The sequence below is a fragment of the Apteryx mantelli genome, unplaced genomic scaffold (assembly GCF_036417845.1).
Source record: "Apteryx mantelli isolate bAptMan1 unplaced genomic scaffold, bAptMan1.hap1 HAP1_SCAFFOLD_289, whole genome shotgun sequence".
NCBI classification, from domain to species: domain Eukaryota; kingdom Metazoa; phylum Chordata; class Aves; order Apterygiformes; family Apterygidae; genus Apteryx; species Apteryx mantelli.
In genome coordinates, this window is record NW_027118641.1 from 182 (window position 1) to 15,948 (window position 15,767).

A 15,767-nucleotide genomic window follows, 5' to 3' on the forward strand; every position below is an offset into this window, starting at 1 on the left:
CGAGGTAGAGGCCGGGGAGCCACATGGGGACACGGGGACACATGGGGACACGTTGGGGACACATGGGGACACGTTGGGGACATTGGGGACGTGGGGGATGTGTTGGGGACATGGGGACACGTTGGGGACGCGGGTGTCACCTGGCTGTAGACGAGGTAGAGGCCGGGGTGCCACATGGGAACATGGGGACGTGGGGACACATTGGGGACACACTGGGGACACGGGGGACACGTTGGGGACACGGGGGACACGTTGGGGACATTGGGGACGCGTTGGGGCCGCGGGTGTCACCTGGCTGTAGACAAGGTAGAGGCCGGGGCGCCGCACGGTCACCAGGGGCCCCGCGGGCTCCAGCGCCCGGCCCTGGCGCAGCGCCGGCTCCCAGGCCACCTCGGTGACGTCCCCCTCGCCTGTCCCACCGCGGTGGCACCACCGTCACCGCCGTGTCACCACCATGGGACCCCCCCCCCCATGGGACCCCCCCCCCCGGCCACCTCGGTGACGTCCCCCTCCATGTCACCTCCATGGCACCCATGGGACCCCCCCCCCCAGGCCACCTCGGTGACGTCCCACCGTGGTGGCACCCACGTCACCTCCATGTCACCTCCATGGGACCCCATGGGACCCCCCCCAGGCCACCTCGGTGACGCCCCCCTCCATGTCACCCTCATGGCACCCATGGGACCCCACGGGACCTCAGGGACCCCCCCCCCCCCAACCGCAGGACCCCCGACCCCAGGCCACCGGGGGCCCAGGCGTCCGGGACACCCCCCCCCCTGCCCCCCCCCCATCCTGGGGACCCTCCAGCCACCGGGGGCCCAGGCATCCGGGGACACGCACCGACGCTGAAGCGGCTGTTGGGGACGAGGTGCAGCACAGCCCGGGTGCCTGGGGACGCGTCACCGGTGTCACCTGTGTCCCCCCCCATGTCCCTCCATGTCCATCCATGTCCCCCCATGTCCCTCCATGTCCCCCATGTCCCTCCATGTCCCCCCATGTCCCCCATGTCCCTCCATGTCCCCCCATGTCCCTCCATGTCCCTCCATGTCCCCCCATGTCCCCCTATGTCCCATCATGTCCCTCCATGTCCCCCCATGTCCCTCCATGTCCCTCATGTCCCTCCATGTCCCTCCATGTCCCATCATGTCCCTCCATGTCCCATCATGTCCCTCCATGTCCCCCCATGTCCCTCCATGTCCCTCCATGTCCCTCATATCCTCCATGTCCCCCATGTCCCCCCATGTCCCTCCATGTCCCTCCATGTCCCCCCATGTCCCCCATGTCCCCATGTCCCATCATGTCCCTCCATGTCCCCCCATGTCCCCCTATGTCCCATCATGTCCCTCCATGTCCCCCCATGTCCCCCCATGTCCCCCATGTCCCTCCATGTCCCCCATGTCCCTCCATGTCCCCCCATGTCCCCCCATGTCCCTCCATGTCCCTCCATGTCCCCCCATGTCCCTCCATGTCCCTCCATGTCCCCCATGTCCCTCCATGTCCCCCCATGTCCCCCCATGTCCCTCCATGTCCCTCCATGTCCCCCATGTCCCTCCATGTCCCCCCATGTCCCTCCATGTCCCTCCATGTCCCCCCATGTCCCCCCATGTCCCTCCATGTCCCTCATGTCCCTCCATGTCCCTCCATGTCCCCCCATGTCCCCCCATGTCCCTCCATGTCCCTCCATGTCCCCCCATGTCCCTCCATGTCCCCCATGTCCCTCCATGTCCCCCCATGTCCCTCCATGTCCCTCCATGTCCCCCATGTCCCTCCATGTCCCCCCATGTCCCTCCATGTCCCTCCATGTCCCCCATGTCCCTCCATGTCTCTCCATGTCCCCCCATGTCCCTCCATGTCTCTCCATGTCCCCCCCATGTCCCTCCATGTCCCCCCATGTCCCTCCATGTCCCCCATGTCCCCCCATGTCCCTCCATGTCCCTCCATGTCCCTCCATGTCCCCCATGTCCCCCCCATGTCCCCCCATGTCCCCCCATGTCCCTCCATGTCTCTCCATGTCCCCCATGTCCCTCCATGTCCCCCATGTCCCTCCATGTCCCTCCATGTCCCCCATGTCCCTCCATGTCCCTCCATGTCCCCCCATGTCCCTCCATGTCCCTCCATGTCCCCCATGTCCCTCCATGTCTCTCCATGTCCCCCCATGTCCCTCCATGTCTCTCCATGTCCCCCCCATGTCCCTCCATGTCCCCCCATGTCCCTCCATGTCCCTCCATGTCCCTCCATGTCCCCCATGTCCCCCCCATGTCCCCCCATGTCCCCCCATGTCCCTCCATGTCCTCCATGTCCCCCATGTCCCTCCATGTCCCTCATGTCCCTCCATGTCCCTTCATGTCCCCCCATGTCCCCCCACGTCCCCCCCATGTCCCTCCATGTCCCCCCATGTCCCCCCATGTCCCTCCATGTCTCTCCATGTCCCCCCATGTCCCTCCATGTCCCTCCATGTCCCCCATGTCCCTCCATGTCCCCCCATGTCCCTCCATGTCCCTTCATGTCCCCCCATGTCCCCCCATGTCCCATCATGTCCCTCCATGTCCCTCCATGTCCCCCCATGTCCCCCCATGTCCCTCCATGTCCCTTCATGTCCCCCCATGTCCCCCCATGTCCCTCCATGTCCCCCCATGTCCCCCCATGTCCCTCCATGTCCCTCCATGTCCCCCATGTCCCTCCATGTCCCCCCATGTCCCTCCATGTCCCTCATGTCCCTCCATGTCCCTCCATGTCCCCCCATGTCCCCCCATGTCCCTCCATGTCCCTCCATGTCCCTCCATGTCCCCCATGTCCCTCCATGTCTCTCCATGTCCCCCCATGTCCCTCCATGTCCCCCCCATGTCCCTCCATGTCCCCCCATGTCCCTCCATGTCCCTCCATGTCCCTCCATGTCCCCCATGTCCCCCCCATGTCCCCCCATGTCCCCCCATGTCCCTCCATGTCCTCCATGTCCCCCATGTCCCTCCATGTCCCCCCATGTCCCTCCATGTCCCTCCATGTCCCCCCATGTCCCCCATGTCCCTCCATGTCCCTCATGTCCCTCCATGTCCCTCCATGTCCCCCTATGTCCCATCATGTCCCTCCATGTCTCTCCATGTCCCCCCATGTCCCCCCACGTCCCCCCCATGTCCCTCCATGTCCCCCCATGTCCCCCCATGTCCCTCCATGTCTCTCCATGTCCCCCCATGTCCCTCCATGTCCCTCCATGTCCCCCATGTCCCTCCATGTCCCCCCATGTCCCTCCATGTCCCTTCATGTCCCCCCATGTCCCCCCATGTCCCATCATGTCCCTCCATGTCCCCCCATGTCCCTCCATGTCCCCCCATGTCCCCCCATGTCCCTCCATGTCTCTCCATGTCCCCCCCATGTCCCTCCATGTCCCCCCATGTCCCTCCATGTCCCCCCATGTCCCCCTATGTCCCATCATGTCCCTCCATGTCCCTCCATGTCCCCCCATGTCCCTCCATGTCCCTCCATGTCCCCCATGTCCCTCCATGTCCCCCATGTCCCCCCATGTCCCTCCATGTCCCTCCATGTCCCTCCATGTCCCCCCATGTCCCTCCATGTCCCTCCATGTCCCCCATGTCCCTCCATGTCCCCCATGTCCCCCCATGTCCCTCCATGTCCCTCCATGTCCCTCCATGTCCCCCATGTCCCCCCCATGTCCCCCCATGTCCCCCATGTCCCCCCCATGTCCCTCCATGTCCCTCCATGTCCCTCCATGTCCCCCATGTCCCCCCCATGTCCCTCCATGTCCCCCCATGTCCCTCCATGTCCCCCATGTCCCTCCATGTCTCTCCATGTCCCCCCCATGTCCCTCCATGTCCCCCCATGTCCCTCCATGTCCCCCATGTCCCTCCATGTCCCTCCATGTCCCCCCATGTCCCTCCATGTCCCTCCATGTCCCCCATGTCCCCCCATGTCCCTCCATGTCCCTCCATGTCCCTCCATGTCCCTCCATGTCCCCCATGTCCCCCCCATGTCCCTCCATGTCCCCCCATGTCCCCCCATGTCCCTCCATGTCCCCCATGTCCCCCATGTCCCTCCATGTCCCTCCATGTCCCTCCATGTCCCTCCATGTCCCCCATGTCCCCCCCATGTCCCTCCATGTCCCCCATGTCCCTCCATGTCCCTCCATGTCCCCCCCATGTCCCTCCATGTCCCCCCATGTCCCTCCATGTCCCCCCATGTCCCTCCATGTCCCTCCATGTCCCCCCATGTCCCCCATGTCCCTCCATGTCCCTCATGTCCCTCCATGTCCCTCCATGTCCCTCCATGTCCCCCCATGTCCCCCCACGTCCCCCCCATGTCCCTCCATGTCCCCCCCATGTCCCCCCATGTCCCTCCATGTCTCTCCATGTCCCCCCATGTCCCTCCATGTCTCTCCATGTCCCCCCCATGTCCCCCCATGTCCCCCCATGTCCCTCCATGTCTCTCCATGTCCCCCCATGTCCCTCCATGTCTCTCCATGTCCCCCCCATGTCCCTCCATGTCCCCCCATGTCCCTCCATGTCCCTCCATGTCCCTCCATGTCCCCCATGTCCCCCCCATGTCCCCCCATGTCCCCCCATGTCCCTCCATGTCCTCCATGTCCCCCATGTCCCTCCATGTCCCCCCATGTCCCTCCATGTCCCTCCATGTCCCCCCATGTCCCCCATGTCCCTCCATGTCCCTCATGTCCCTCCATGTCCCTCCATGTCCCCCCATGTCCCCCCACGTCCCCCCCATGTCCCTCCATGTCCCCCCATGTCCCCCCATGTCCCTCCATGTCTCTCCATGTCCCCCCATGTCCCTCCATGTCCCTCCATGTCCCCCATGTCCCTCCATGTCCCCCCATGTCCCTCCATGTCCCTTCATGTCCCCCCATGTCCCCCCATGTCCCATCATGTCCCTCCATGTCCCCCCATGTCCCTCCATGTCCCCCCATGTCCCCCCATGTCCCTCCATGTCTCTCCATGTCCCCCCCATGTCCCTCCATGTCCCCCCATGTCCCTCCATGTCCCCCCATGTCCCCCTATGTCCCATCATGTCCCTCCATGTCCCTCCATGTCCCCCCATGTCCCTCCATGTCCCTCCATGTCCCCCATGTCCCTCCATGTCCCCCATGTCCCCCCATGTCCCTCCATGTCCCTCCATGTCCCTCCATGTCCCCCCATGTCCCTCCATGTCCCTCCATGTCCCCCATGTCCCTCCATGTCCCCCATGTCCCCCCATGTCCCTCCATGTCCCTCCATGTCCCTCCATGTCCCCCATGTCCCCCCCATGTCCCCCCATGTCCCCCATGTCCCCCCATGTCCCTCCATGTCCCTCCATGTCCCTCCATGTCCCCCATGTCCCCCCCATGTCCCTCCATGTCCCCCCATGTCCCTCCATGTCCCCCATGTCCCTCCATGTCTCTCCATGTCCCCCCCATGTCCCTCCATGTCCCCCCATGTCCCTCCATGTCCCCCATGTCCCTCCATGTCCCTCCATGTCCCCCCATGTCCCTCCATGTCCCTCCATGTCCCCCATGTCCCCCCATGTCCCTCCATGTCCCTCCATGTCCCTCCATGTCCCCCATGTCCCCCATGTCCCTCCATGTCCCTCCATGTCCCTCCATGTCCCTCCATGTCCCTCCATGTCCCCCATGTCCCCCCCATGTCCCTCCATGTCCCCCATGTCCCTCCATGTCCCTCCATGTCCCCCCCATGTCCCTCCATGTCCCCCCATGTCCCTCCATGTCCCCCCATGTCCCTCCATGTCCCTCCATGTCCCCCCATGTCCCCCATGTCCCTCCATGTCCCTCATGTCCCTCCATGTCCCTCCATGTCCCTCCATGTCCCCCCATGTCCCCCCACGTCCCCCCCATGTCCCTCCATGTCCCCCCATGTCCCCCCATGTCCCTCCATGTCTCTCCATGTCCCCCCATGTCCCTCCATGTCCCTCCATGTCCCCCATGTCCCTCCATGTCCCCCCATGTCCCTCCATGTCCCTTCATGTCCCCCCATGTCCCATCATGTCCCTCCATGTCCCCCCATGTCCCCCCATGTCCCTCCATGTCTCTCCATGTCCCCCATGTCCCTCCATGTCCCCCCATGTCCCTCCATGTCCCCCCATGTCCCCCTATGTCCCATCATGTCCCTCCATGTCCCTCCATGTCCCCCCATGTCCCTCCATGTCCTCCATGTCCCCCTATGTCCCATCATGTCCCTCCATGTCCCCCATGTCCCTCCATGTCCCCCCATGTCCCTCCATGTCCCCCATGTCCCTCCATGTCCCCCTATGTCCCATCATGTCCCCCCATGTCCCTCCATCTCCTCCATGTCCCCCCATGTCCCCCATGTCCCTCCATGTCCCTCCATGTCCCTCCATGTCCCTCCATGTCCCCCCATGTCCCTCCATGTCCCCCATGTCCCTCCATGTCCCCCTATGTCCCATCATGTCCCCCCATGTCCCTCCATCTCCTCCATGTCCCCCCATGTCCCCCCATGTCCCTCCATGTCCCCCCATGTCCCTCCATGTCCCTCCATGTCCCTCCATGTCCCCCCATGTCCCCCTATGTCCCATCATGTCCCTCCATGTCCCTCCATGTCCCCCCATGTCCCCCCATGTCCCCATGTCCCTCCATGTCCCCCATGTCCCTCCATGTCCCCATGTCCCTCCATGTCCCTCCATGTCCCTCCACGTCCCCCCCTGTCCCGTGTCCCCACACTCACGGGACTCCCAGGCTCTCGCCGGGGGGGTCCCCAGCTCCCGGCGGTCGCGGCCGCCCCAGGGGTCCTGCGAGGGCGCAGGGGTCACGCCGGGGGCCCAGGCGTCCGGGTGCCACCCCCACCACCCCCCCCCCGGCCGGCACCCGGCACGTATGTGTCACCCAGCCCGGCGCACATGTGAGGACACGCCTGGACACGCAGCGCCACCGGCTGCCGCCAGCCCCGGGGCCCAGGCGTCCGGGAGGGGCCTTGCTCCCGCCGCGAGGCCTCCCTGCCCCGAGGGGCCCAGGCGTCCGGGACCCACCCAACCTGGGGGCCCAGGCGTCCGGGACCTCCCACCCCGGGGGGCCCAGGCGTCCGGGACCCACCCAACCTGGGGGCCCAGGCGTCCGGGGGACCCGGGTGTTCGGGGACCCAGGCATCCGGGACTCAACCCCCCCAGGGACCCAGGCATCCGGGGGCCCAGGCGTCCGGGACCCCCCGACCCCCAGAGACCCAGGCGTCCGGGACCTCCCACCCCAGGGGGCCCAGGCATCCGGGCCACCCACAAAGGACCCAGGTGTCCAGGGGACCCAGGTGTCCAGGACCCACCCAACCTGGGGGTCCAGGCATCCGGGACCCCCTGACCCCCAGAGACCCAGGCGTCCGGGGGCCCAGGCGTCCGGGACCCCCCAACCCCAGGGACCCAGGTGTCCGGGACCCCCCCACCCCAGGGGGCCCAGGTGTCTGGGACCTCCCACCCCAGGGGGCCCAGGCGTCCGGGACCCCCCACCCCAGGGGCCCAGGTGTCCGGGACCCCCCACCCCAGGGGGCCCAGGCATCCGGGACCTCCCACCCCAGGGGGCCCAGGCGTCTGGGACCCACCCAACCTGGGGGCCCAGGCGTCCGGGGGACCCGGGTGTTCGGGGACCCAGGCATCCGGGACTCAACCCCCCCAGGGACCCAGGCGTCCGGGGACCCAGGCGTCTGGGACCCCCCAACCCCAGGGACCCAGGTGTCCGGGGACCCAGGCGTCCGGGACCCCCCAACCCCAGGGACCCAGGTGTCCGGGGACCCAGGCGTCCGGGACCCCCCCAACCCCAGGGACCCAGGTGTCCGGGGACCCAGGCGTCCGGGACCTCCCACCCCAGGGGGCCCAGGCGTCCGGGGGGCCCCGGCGTCCGGCTCACCTGCAGCCGCCCCCGCAGCTCCTCCAGCTGCGCCCGCAGCGCCCCCAGCTCCCGCCGCTGCTCCAGCACCGCCGCCAGGCACAGCAGGGCCCCCAGGGCCGCCCCCCCCGCCAGCCACCGCCCCCCCCGCCCCCATGGGCCCAGGCGTCCGGGCCGCGCTCCCCCTGCCTCTGACCTGCCTCCCTCCCCCCCCGAACTGCTCCCAGGGGCCCAGGCGTCCGGGACCCTCAGCTGCTACCAGGGGCCCAGGCGTCCGGGGCACTTCACCTCTCCCAGGGGCCCAGGCGTCCGGGACCCTCAGCTGCTACCAGGGGCCCAGGCGTCCGGGACCCTTGATCTCTCCCAGGGGCCCAGGCGTCCGGGACCCCCTGCGTCACTACCAGGGACCCAGGCGTCCGGGACCCCCGATTGCTCCTGAGGGCCCAGGCGTCCGGGACCCCCCCCCGACCACTACAAGGGGCCCAGGCGTCCAGGCTGGGCTCCCCCCCCCCGATCTCTGCCAGGGGCCCAGGCGTCCGGGCGCTCCCCCCCCTCGCCCCACCTGCCCCTACCCCTGCGCCGAGGACCCAGGCGTCCGGGCGCCCCCGAGCCCTGCGGTCTTGGTGCTGCTGGCGAGAGGGAGCCCAGGCGTCCGGGTGCCCCCTCCTTCCCCCCCTCCCCCCCCCGGCAGGGGCCCAGGCGTCCGGGGTGGCCCCGAGCCGGGATCTTGCGCAAGGTGGGGAGGAACCTGCAGGGCCGGAAACCTCCGGCTCCTGCCAAGGGACCCAGGTGTCCGGGCGCCCCGCCCTGCCCTGCCCCGGGGACCCAGGCGGCCGGGAACCTGCTCCCGCCAAGGGGCCCAGGCGTCCGGGCACCCCGCTGCCCCAGGGGCCCAGGCGTCCGGCAACCTGCTCCTTCCCAAGGGGCCCAGGCGTCCGGGTGCTCTGCTCCCGCCAAGGGGCCCAGGCGTCCGGGGAACCCGCTCCCACCGGAGGACCCAGGCGTCCGGGTGCCCCCCCCGCCCCCAGGGGCCCAGGCGTCCGGGCGCCACCACGCAGACCGTCTCGTTTTCTCGTATCTCTATTTTATACATAATTATAATTTCTGATATAAAATCTCCCCCTGCCGCCCTCCCCCCCCCCCCGCAGGCTGGGTGCCCCGGGGGGCGGGGCCTCCTGTGGCTCCGCCTCCTCACCCCACAGCCAATGAGGCCTGGCCCTGGGGGGGGGGGGGGGGAGGCCGGTGCTCCCAGGCTGCCCCAGGGGGCCCAGGCGTCCGGGCCCCCCCCCCCCCCCGAAGGGACCCAGGCGTCCGAGTCACCCTCAGAGGAACCCAGGAGTGCAGGTTCCCCCCCCCCCCAAGGGGGCCCAGGCGTCCGGGCCACCCCCAAGGGACCCAGGCGTCTGGTCCCCTGCCGAGGGGGCCCAGGCGTCCGGGTCACCCCCCCCCAAAGGGACCCAGGCGTCCGGGTCATCCCCAGAGGGACCCAGGCATCCAGCCCCCCCCAAGGGACCCAGACACCCCCTCGAGGGGGCCCAGGCATCCGGGCCACACACCCCCCTCGAGGGGGCCCAGGCGTCCGGGGCCCCCCCCGCCTCCTCGAGGGGGCCCAGGTGTCCGGGCCACTCTCCCCACTCGAGGGGGCCCAGGCGTCCGGGTCACCCCCCCTCGAGGGGGCCCAGGCGTCCGGGCCACTCTCCCCCCTCGAGGGGGCCCAGGCATCCGGGTCACCCCCCCTCGAGGGGGCCCAGGCGTCCGGGCCACACACCCCCCCTCGAGGGGGCCCAGGCGTCCGGACCCCCCCCCCGCCTCCTCGAGGGGGCCCAGGCGTCCGGACCCCCCCCCCGCCTCCTCGAGGGGGCCCAGGCGTCCGGACCCCCCCCCCCCCCGCCTCCTCGAGGGGGCCCAGGCGTCCGGGCCACTCTCCCCCCTCGAGGGGGCCCAGGCATCCGGGTCACCCCCCCTCGAGGGGGCCCAGGCGTCCGGGCCACACACCCCCCCCTCGAGGGGGCCCAGGCGTCCGGACCCCCCCCCCGCCTCCTCGAGGGGGCCCAGGCGTCCGGACCCCCCCCCCGCCTCCTCGAGGGGGCCCAGGCGTCCGGACCCCCCCCCCCCCCGCCTCCTCGAGGGGGCCCAGGCGTCCGGGCCGGCCCTCAGCGCACCTGGAAGAGGCCGAAGTAGGTGAGGTAGGGCTCGGGCTTGAGGCGGACGCGGGGCAGGGTGCGCAGCGCCAGGGGGGCGGCGGGCGGCAGCGCCAGGAGCCCCCCCAGGCGGCAGCCCCGCAAACGGGCCCCGGCGTCGCCCGGCCGCGGCGGCGGCAGCTGCTCCAGGCACCGCAGCGCCAGCGCCCCCCCCACCGCCACCTCCAGCTTCAGGTAGGCCGTGCCCGCCTCGTCGAAGTGCGCCTGCCGGGGGGGGGGGGGGGGGGGACGGGCCCAGGCGTCCGGGTGAGCGGGGCGTCACCCCCCCCACCCCGACCCTGCGCAAGCCCCTGGGGGCCCAGGCGTCCGGGGGCCCAGGTGTCCGGGTGAGCGGGGGCGTCACCCCCCCCCACCCCGACCCTGCGCACGCCCCTGGGGGCCCAGGCGTCCGGGGGCCCAGGCATCCGGGTGAGCAGGGGCGTCACCCCCCCACCCCAACCCTGCGCAAACCCCTGGGGGCCCAGGTGTCCGGGTGAGCGGGGGCGTCACCCCCCCCACCCCGACCCTGCGCACGCCCCTGGGGGCCCAGGCGTCCGGGGGCCCAGGTGTCCGGGTGGCCGCGGTGGCTTCACCCCCCCCACCCTGACCCTGCGCAAGCCCCTGGGGGCCCAGGCGTCCGGGTGCTGACCTCCCCCCTCACCCCCCAGGGCCCAGGTGTCTGAGGGGCCCAGGCGTCCCGGCACTGACCCTCCACCCTCCTGGGACCCTGGTGTCCAAGGGGCCCAGGCGTCTGGGGGCCCGGGTGTCTGAGGGGCCCAGGTGTCCTGGCACTGACCCTCCACCCTCCTGGGACCCTGGTGTCCAAGGGGCCCAGGCGTCCGGGGGCCCAGGTGTCTGAGGGGCCCAGGCGTCCCGGCACTGACCCTCCACCCTCCCAGGGCCCAGGTGTCCAAGGGGCCCCGGCGTCCGGGTGCTGATTCTCCCCCCTCCCGGGGCCCCGGTGTCCGAGGGGCCCAGGCGTCCGAGGGGCCCCGGCGTCCGGCGCACCTGGCTGTAGAGGTAGTAGAGGCCCGGCCGGGCCACGCGGAAGCCGCCGCTCGCCGGGTCGTAGCTCAGCGGCGACGTCGCGTTGAGCCGTGACTCGGCCCAGCCCCGGATCGTCCCGTCCGCCTCTGCGTGGGGACACGGGGGGGGGCAGCGTGGGGCCGTGGGGACACCGTGGGGACACCAGGGACACGGGGACGCCATGGGGACATCGGGGGGATACGGGGATGCCAGGGGCATGGGGACATGGGGACACCATGGGGACACTGGAGGGACACTGGGGGGACACCATGGGGGGACATGGGGACACCATGGGGACACTGTGGGCACAGGGACACCATGGGGACACCAGGGACATGGGGACACCGTGGGGACATCGGGGGGACACGGGGATGCCGGGGGCACAGGGACACCATGGGGACACCATGGGGACATGGGGTGACATGGGGACACTCCAGGACACCATGGGGACAGAGACCCCCCCCCGGGGACAGCCCCCCTTCCCCCGGCTGGGAGGGACCCAGGCGTCCGGGCCCCCCCCCCCCCGTTACCTGCCAGGATCCCGTCCCGCGACGCTCCGGCCTGAACTGCAACGGCAGCACCCGGTCACGGGCGCCCGGACGCCTGGGCCCCCCGGACGCCTGGGCCCCCCGGACGCCTGGGCCCTCGCGGGCTGGGGGAAGGGCGCCCGGACGCCTGGGTCTTCCATCCGGGGGAGGGGATCTGCCCCTGGGTGCCCCCCCCGGCCCCCCAGGTGCCCCCCACCCCTGGGTGCCCCCCCGGCCCCCCCTCACCTTCGTAGTGGGCGGCCCAGGCCGGGGCGGCAGCAGCTTTGCGGCTTCGGGGCCTCTTCCGGGGCGCTGCAACGGCAGTGAGGGTGCAGGGGCCCAGGCGTCCGGGGGGCCCAGGCGTCCGGGCATGGCCCCATCCCCCCCCAGGGGGCCCAGGTGTCCGAGGGGCCCAGGCGTCCGGGCATGGCCCCATCCCCCCTGGGGGGCCCAGGCATCCGGGGGGCCCAGGCATCCGGGCACGGCCCCATCCCCCCCCAGGGGGCCCAGGTGTCCGAGGGGCCCAGGCGTCCGGGCATGGCCCCATCCCCCCTGGGGGGCCCAGGCATCCGGGGGGCCCAGGCGTCCGGGCACATCCCCACCCTTCCAGGGCACCCAGGAATCCAGGGGGCCCAGGTGTCCGGGCATGGCCCCATCCCCCCTCATGGGACCCAGGCGTCCAGGGGGCCCAGGTGTCCGGGCATGGCCCCATCCCCCCCCAGGGGGCCCAGGCGTCCGAGGGGCCCAGGTGTCCGGGCATGGCCCCATCCCCCCTCATGGGACCCAGGCGTCCGAGGGGCCCAGGCATCTGGGCACTCACCAGCGCGCCGGTGCCGGGGCGGCCGGGGCTGCTCCTGGCTCAGGCCCCGGGGCAGGAGCTGCAAGGGGGGGGGGGTGGAAATGGGGGTAAAAAGGGTGTAAATGGGGCAAATGGGGTGTGAACGGGGAGAAAGGGGGGTAAAGGGGGTGTAAACGGGGGGTACCGGCACCTACCCCGGGCGGCTCCAGCGCCGACGCCCCCCCCTGCAGCAGCGCCTGGGGAGAGACGGGGCCGTGACCCCCCCGGGACCCAGGCGTCCGGGCTCTGCCCCCTCCCCCGCCCGGACGCCTGGGCCCCCCCGGCCTGGCCGTGCTGGTGGGGTTCGCGCCGGGCTTTTGCACGGGGTTTGTGAGACGTTTGCACAGCGTTTGCACGGAGTTTGCACAGCGTTTGCATGGAGTTTGCACAGCGTTTGCACGGCGTTTGCACAGCGTTTGCATGGTGTTTGCACAGCGTTTGCACGGCGTTTGCACAGGGTTTGCACAGGGTTTGCATGGTGTTTGCACAGCGTTTGCATAGCGTTTGCACAGGGTTTGCATGGAGTTTGCACAGGGTTTGCACAGCGTTTGCATGGTGTTTGCACAGCGTTTGCACGGCGTTTGCATAGCGTTTTGCACGGGATTTGCACCGTTTGCCCAGCGTTTGCACGGTCCTTGCACAACGTTTGCACAGCGCTCGCGCTGCACCTGCAGCAGGTTTGCGTGACGTTTGCAGCGGGGTCGCAGCGTGTTTGCACGGCGCTCGCAGTGAACTCGCAGGGCGTTTGCTGTGCGTTGGCAGCTTTTCCGCCGTGCGTTTGCAGCCCGTTTGCAGTGAGTTTGCAGCGCCCGTGTGCAGCATTAGCAGAGCATTTCCAGTGCAATCACACTGCCTTTGCGTTGCGTTTGCACTGTGCTCCCAGCGCAATTGCACAATATTTGCAGCAGAATCGCGCAGTATTTGCAGCGCGATCACCCAGCCTTCAGAGTGCCTCTGCGGCGTGTTTCCAGTGCAATCGCACTGTATTTGTGGTGCTATCACACATCTTTTGCAGCGCATTTGCGATGTGTCGCCAGTGCAATCGCACAGTATTTGCAGTGCAATTGCACCTGTTTGGCAGTGGCATCACACGAACTTTGCAGTGCGTCGGTGGCATATTTCCAGTGCAATCGCACAGCATTTGTGGTGTAATTGCACACCTTTTGCAGTGCACTCGCAGCATGTTCCCAGTGCAATTGCATGGCATTTGCAGTGCAATCGCACAACTTTTGCAGTGCAATCGCACAAACTTTGCAGTGCGATAGCACAACTTTTGCAGTGCGTTTGCAGCGTGTTGCCAGTGCAATAGCACAGTGTTTGCAGTGCAATTGCACAACCTTTGCAGTGCAATCGCCCTGTATTTGCAGTGCAATCGTACAACCTCTGCAGTGCGTTCGCAGCGTGTTGCCAGTGCAATCGCACAGTGTTTTCAGTGCAATCGCCCTGTGTTTGCAGTGCAATCGCACGACCTTTGCAGTGCAATCGCACAACCTCTGCAGTGCAATCGCCCTGTATTTGCAGTGCAATCGCACAACCTCTGCAGCGCGTTTGCAGCGTGTTGCCAGTGCAATCGCACAGTGTTTTCAGTGCAATCGCCCTGTATTTGCAGTGCAATTGCATGACCTCTGCAGTGCAATCGCACGACCTCTGCAGTGCAATCGCACAACCTTTGCAGTGCAATTGCACAACTTCTGCAGCGCGTTCGCGGCGCGTTGCCGGTGCAATCACACGGTGTTTGCAGTGCAATTGCACAACTTTTCCAGTGCGTTCGCGGCGCGTTGCCGGTGCAACCGCGCGGCGTTCGCAGCGCAATCGCGCCGCCCCCCCCGCGGCCCCGTCGCGCGCCCCCCCCCCCCACCACCACCGCCCCGCGCGGCCCCTCACCTGCGCGGCGGGCGCAGCGCCGCGGGCCCAGGCGCCGAGCGCCAGCCCCAGGCTGAGGCCGGCCAGGCTGAGCGCGGCGCCGGCGGCGGAGCCCAGCAGCACCAGGCGGGCGCCCCGCAGCGCCCCCGAGCCCCGGAGCCGGCCCATCGCCGCCCGGGCCTGGGCCTGCGCCTGGGCCTGCGCCTGGGCCTGGGCCTGCGCCGGGCGCTGCACGCGGGGCGCGACGGGACGGGACGGCGGCGCCGCCGCAGGAAGCAGGACGTGGGGGCGAGCGCGGGGGGAGCGCGGCCCGGCCGCCGGGGCCTCGCGCCGCAGCGGCCGGGCTGCAAAGCGGCTGGGAAAGGGGGGGGACGCGCGGAGCGTGCAAAAGAAACGCGCGCGCGCGCGTGTGCAAAGCAGCCAGGGGACGGCGCGGAACGGCCGGGAGAGCGAGCGTGCGCGTGCAAAGCAGCGGCACGAGCGTGCAAAGCAGCCAGGAGAGGGTGCAAAGCGAACGCGGATGAGCGAAGCGGCGAGGGGACGGTGCAAAGCAGCCGGGAGAGGGGGCGAGATGAGCTGGGGGGGGGTGTGTGTGTGTGTGCAAAGCAGCGGCGCGAGCGTGCAAAGCAGCCGGGAAGGGGGTGCGGAGCGTGCAAAATAAACGCGTGCGTGTGCAAAGCAGCGAGGGGGCTGCGCAAAGGAGCCGGGAGAGGGAGCGTGCGCGTGCAAAGCAGCGGCGCGAGCGTGCAAAGCGGCCGGCGGAGGGTGCGGAGCGAGGGCGCGCGTGCAAAGCCGCAGGATCACGGCGCGGAGCGAGCGTGCAAAGCGAGCGCGTTGATGGTGCGAAGCAGCCCGGAGAGCTGCAGCGCGGCGGCAGCGGCACCGCCAAACCCGCGCACACGTGTGTGCAAGCGTGTTGCACGCGTGCACACCCGACCCGAAGCCCCCCCCCCCCCCCCGGTCCTTGCACCCAGCAAAATTGGGGTGCGGGGACGGCGGGATCCAGGCACCCGCAGTGGTGGCGGTGGTGGGGGGGAAGGGGGTGTTTTTTGGGGTGAAAAAGGGGGGGTTTGGGCCCCGCCTGGCAGCGGTGGGATTCGAACCCACGTCCCCGCGGGGACTGGAGCCTAAATCCAGCGCCTTGGACCGCTCGGCCACGCTACCGCTGTGCCGGGCCCCGCGTCCGCCCCCTCAGCCTCCCCCCACGGGGCCCAGGCGTCCGGGACAGGACGGGGGGGCCCAGGCGTCCGGGATGGGGGGGGGGGCTTTTTTGCAAAGGGGGGGGGTCGGCTCTGGGAAGGGGGCCCAGGCGTCCGGGCGGGTTTGTCCCCCCCCCCCCCCCCCCGTGATCCCCAGCATCCGGGCGGCCCCCCAGCACCCCGGTAGCGTGGCCGAGCGGTCTAAGGCGCTGGATTTAGGCTCCAGTCCCCGCGGGGACGTGGGTTCGAATCCCACCGCTGCCAGCGGGGGCCGGACCCCCCCCCCCCTTC

At 69.6% G+C, this 15,767-nt stretch overlaps 1 protein-coding gene, 1 long non-coding RNA gene and 2 other non-coding genes across 5 annotated transcripts; 1 reads left to right on the top strand and 3 right to left on the bottom strand.

Annotated features, from left to right (window-relative positions):
* Nucleotides 1-295: 295 nt before the first annotated feature.
* LOC136996240 (uncharacterized) lies at nt 296-7,977 on the bottom strand. Its single transcript, XR_010887534.1, has 4 exons — nt 7,865-7,977; nt 6,699-6,762; nt 841-888; nt 296-410 (listed from the first exon to the last, which is right to left on the bottom strand). It is a non-coding gene; the product is annotated as an uncharacterized lncRNA (long non-coding RNA).
* Nucleotides 7,978-9,956: 1,979 nt separating this feature from the next.
* Nucleotides 9,957-14,856, bottom strand: LOC136996238 (tumor necrosis factor ligand superfamily member 12-like). 2 transcript variants are annotated; one of them, XM_067317167.1, is made up of 7 exons: nt 14,299-14,856; nt 12,570-12,611; nt 12,397-12,454; nt 11,823-11,888; nt 11,580-11,615; nt 11,032-11,156; nt 9,957-10,248 (listed from the first exon to the last, which is right to left on the bottom strand). In XM_067317167.1, exons 1-7 carry the CDS (start codon nt 14,443-14,445, stop codon nt 9,997-9,999), a joined length of 726 nt encoding a protein of 241 aa, XP_067173268.1. In that variant the 5' UTR covers nt 14,446-14,856; the 3' UTR covers nt 9,957-9,996. The 2 variants fall into 2 exon arrangements, with proteins under 2 accessions (XP_067173268.1, XP_067173267.1); XM_067317166.1 differs by lacking the exon at nt 14,299-14,856 and having other exon boundaries at nt 12,570-13,070.
* Nucleotides 14,857-15,359: 503 nt separating this feature from the next.
* On the bottom strand, nt 15,360-15,441 carry TRNAL-UAG (transfer RNA leucine (anticodon UAG)). The gene has a single exon. It is a non-coding gene; the product is annotated as a tRNA-Leu (tRNA).
* Nucleotides 15,442-15,658: 217 nt separating this feature from the next.
* On the top strand, nt 15,659-15,740 carry TRNAL-UAG (transfer RNA leucine (anticodon UAG)). Its single transcript has one exon. It is a non-coding gene; the product is annotated as a tRNA-Leu (tRNA).
* The last annotated feature ends 27 nt before the right edge of the window (nt 15,741-15,767 follow it).

What these genes read in the sequence shown, in the direction of transcription:
- LOC136996238 (XM_067317166.1), bottom strand. Translation starts at nt 13,001, where the DNA reads ATGCAAACGCCGTGCAAACGCTGTGCAAACACCATGCAAACGCTGTGC. An exon ending in CTGGGCCGCCCACTACGAAG is followed by an intron (nt 11,616 to 11,822) that starts GTGAGGGGGGGC and finishes CTGCCGTTGCAG; the next exon opens with TTCAGGCCGGAGCGTCGCGG. An exon ending in GCGGGACGGGATCCTGGCAG is followed by an intron (nt 11,157 to 11,579) that starts GTAACGGGGGGG and finishes GTCCCCACGCAG; the next exon opens with AGGCGGACGGGACGATCCGG.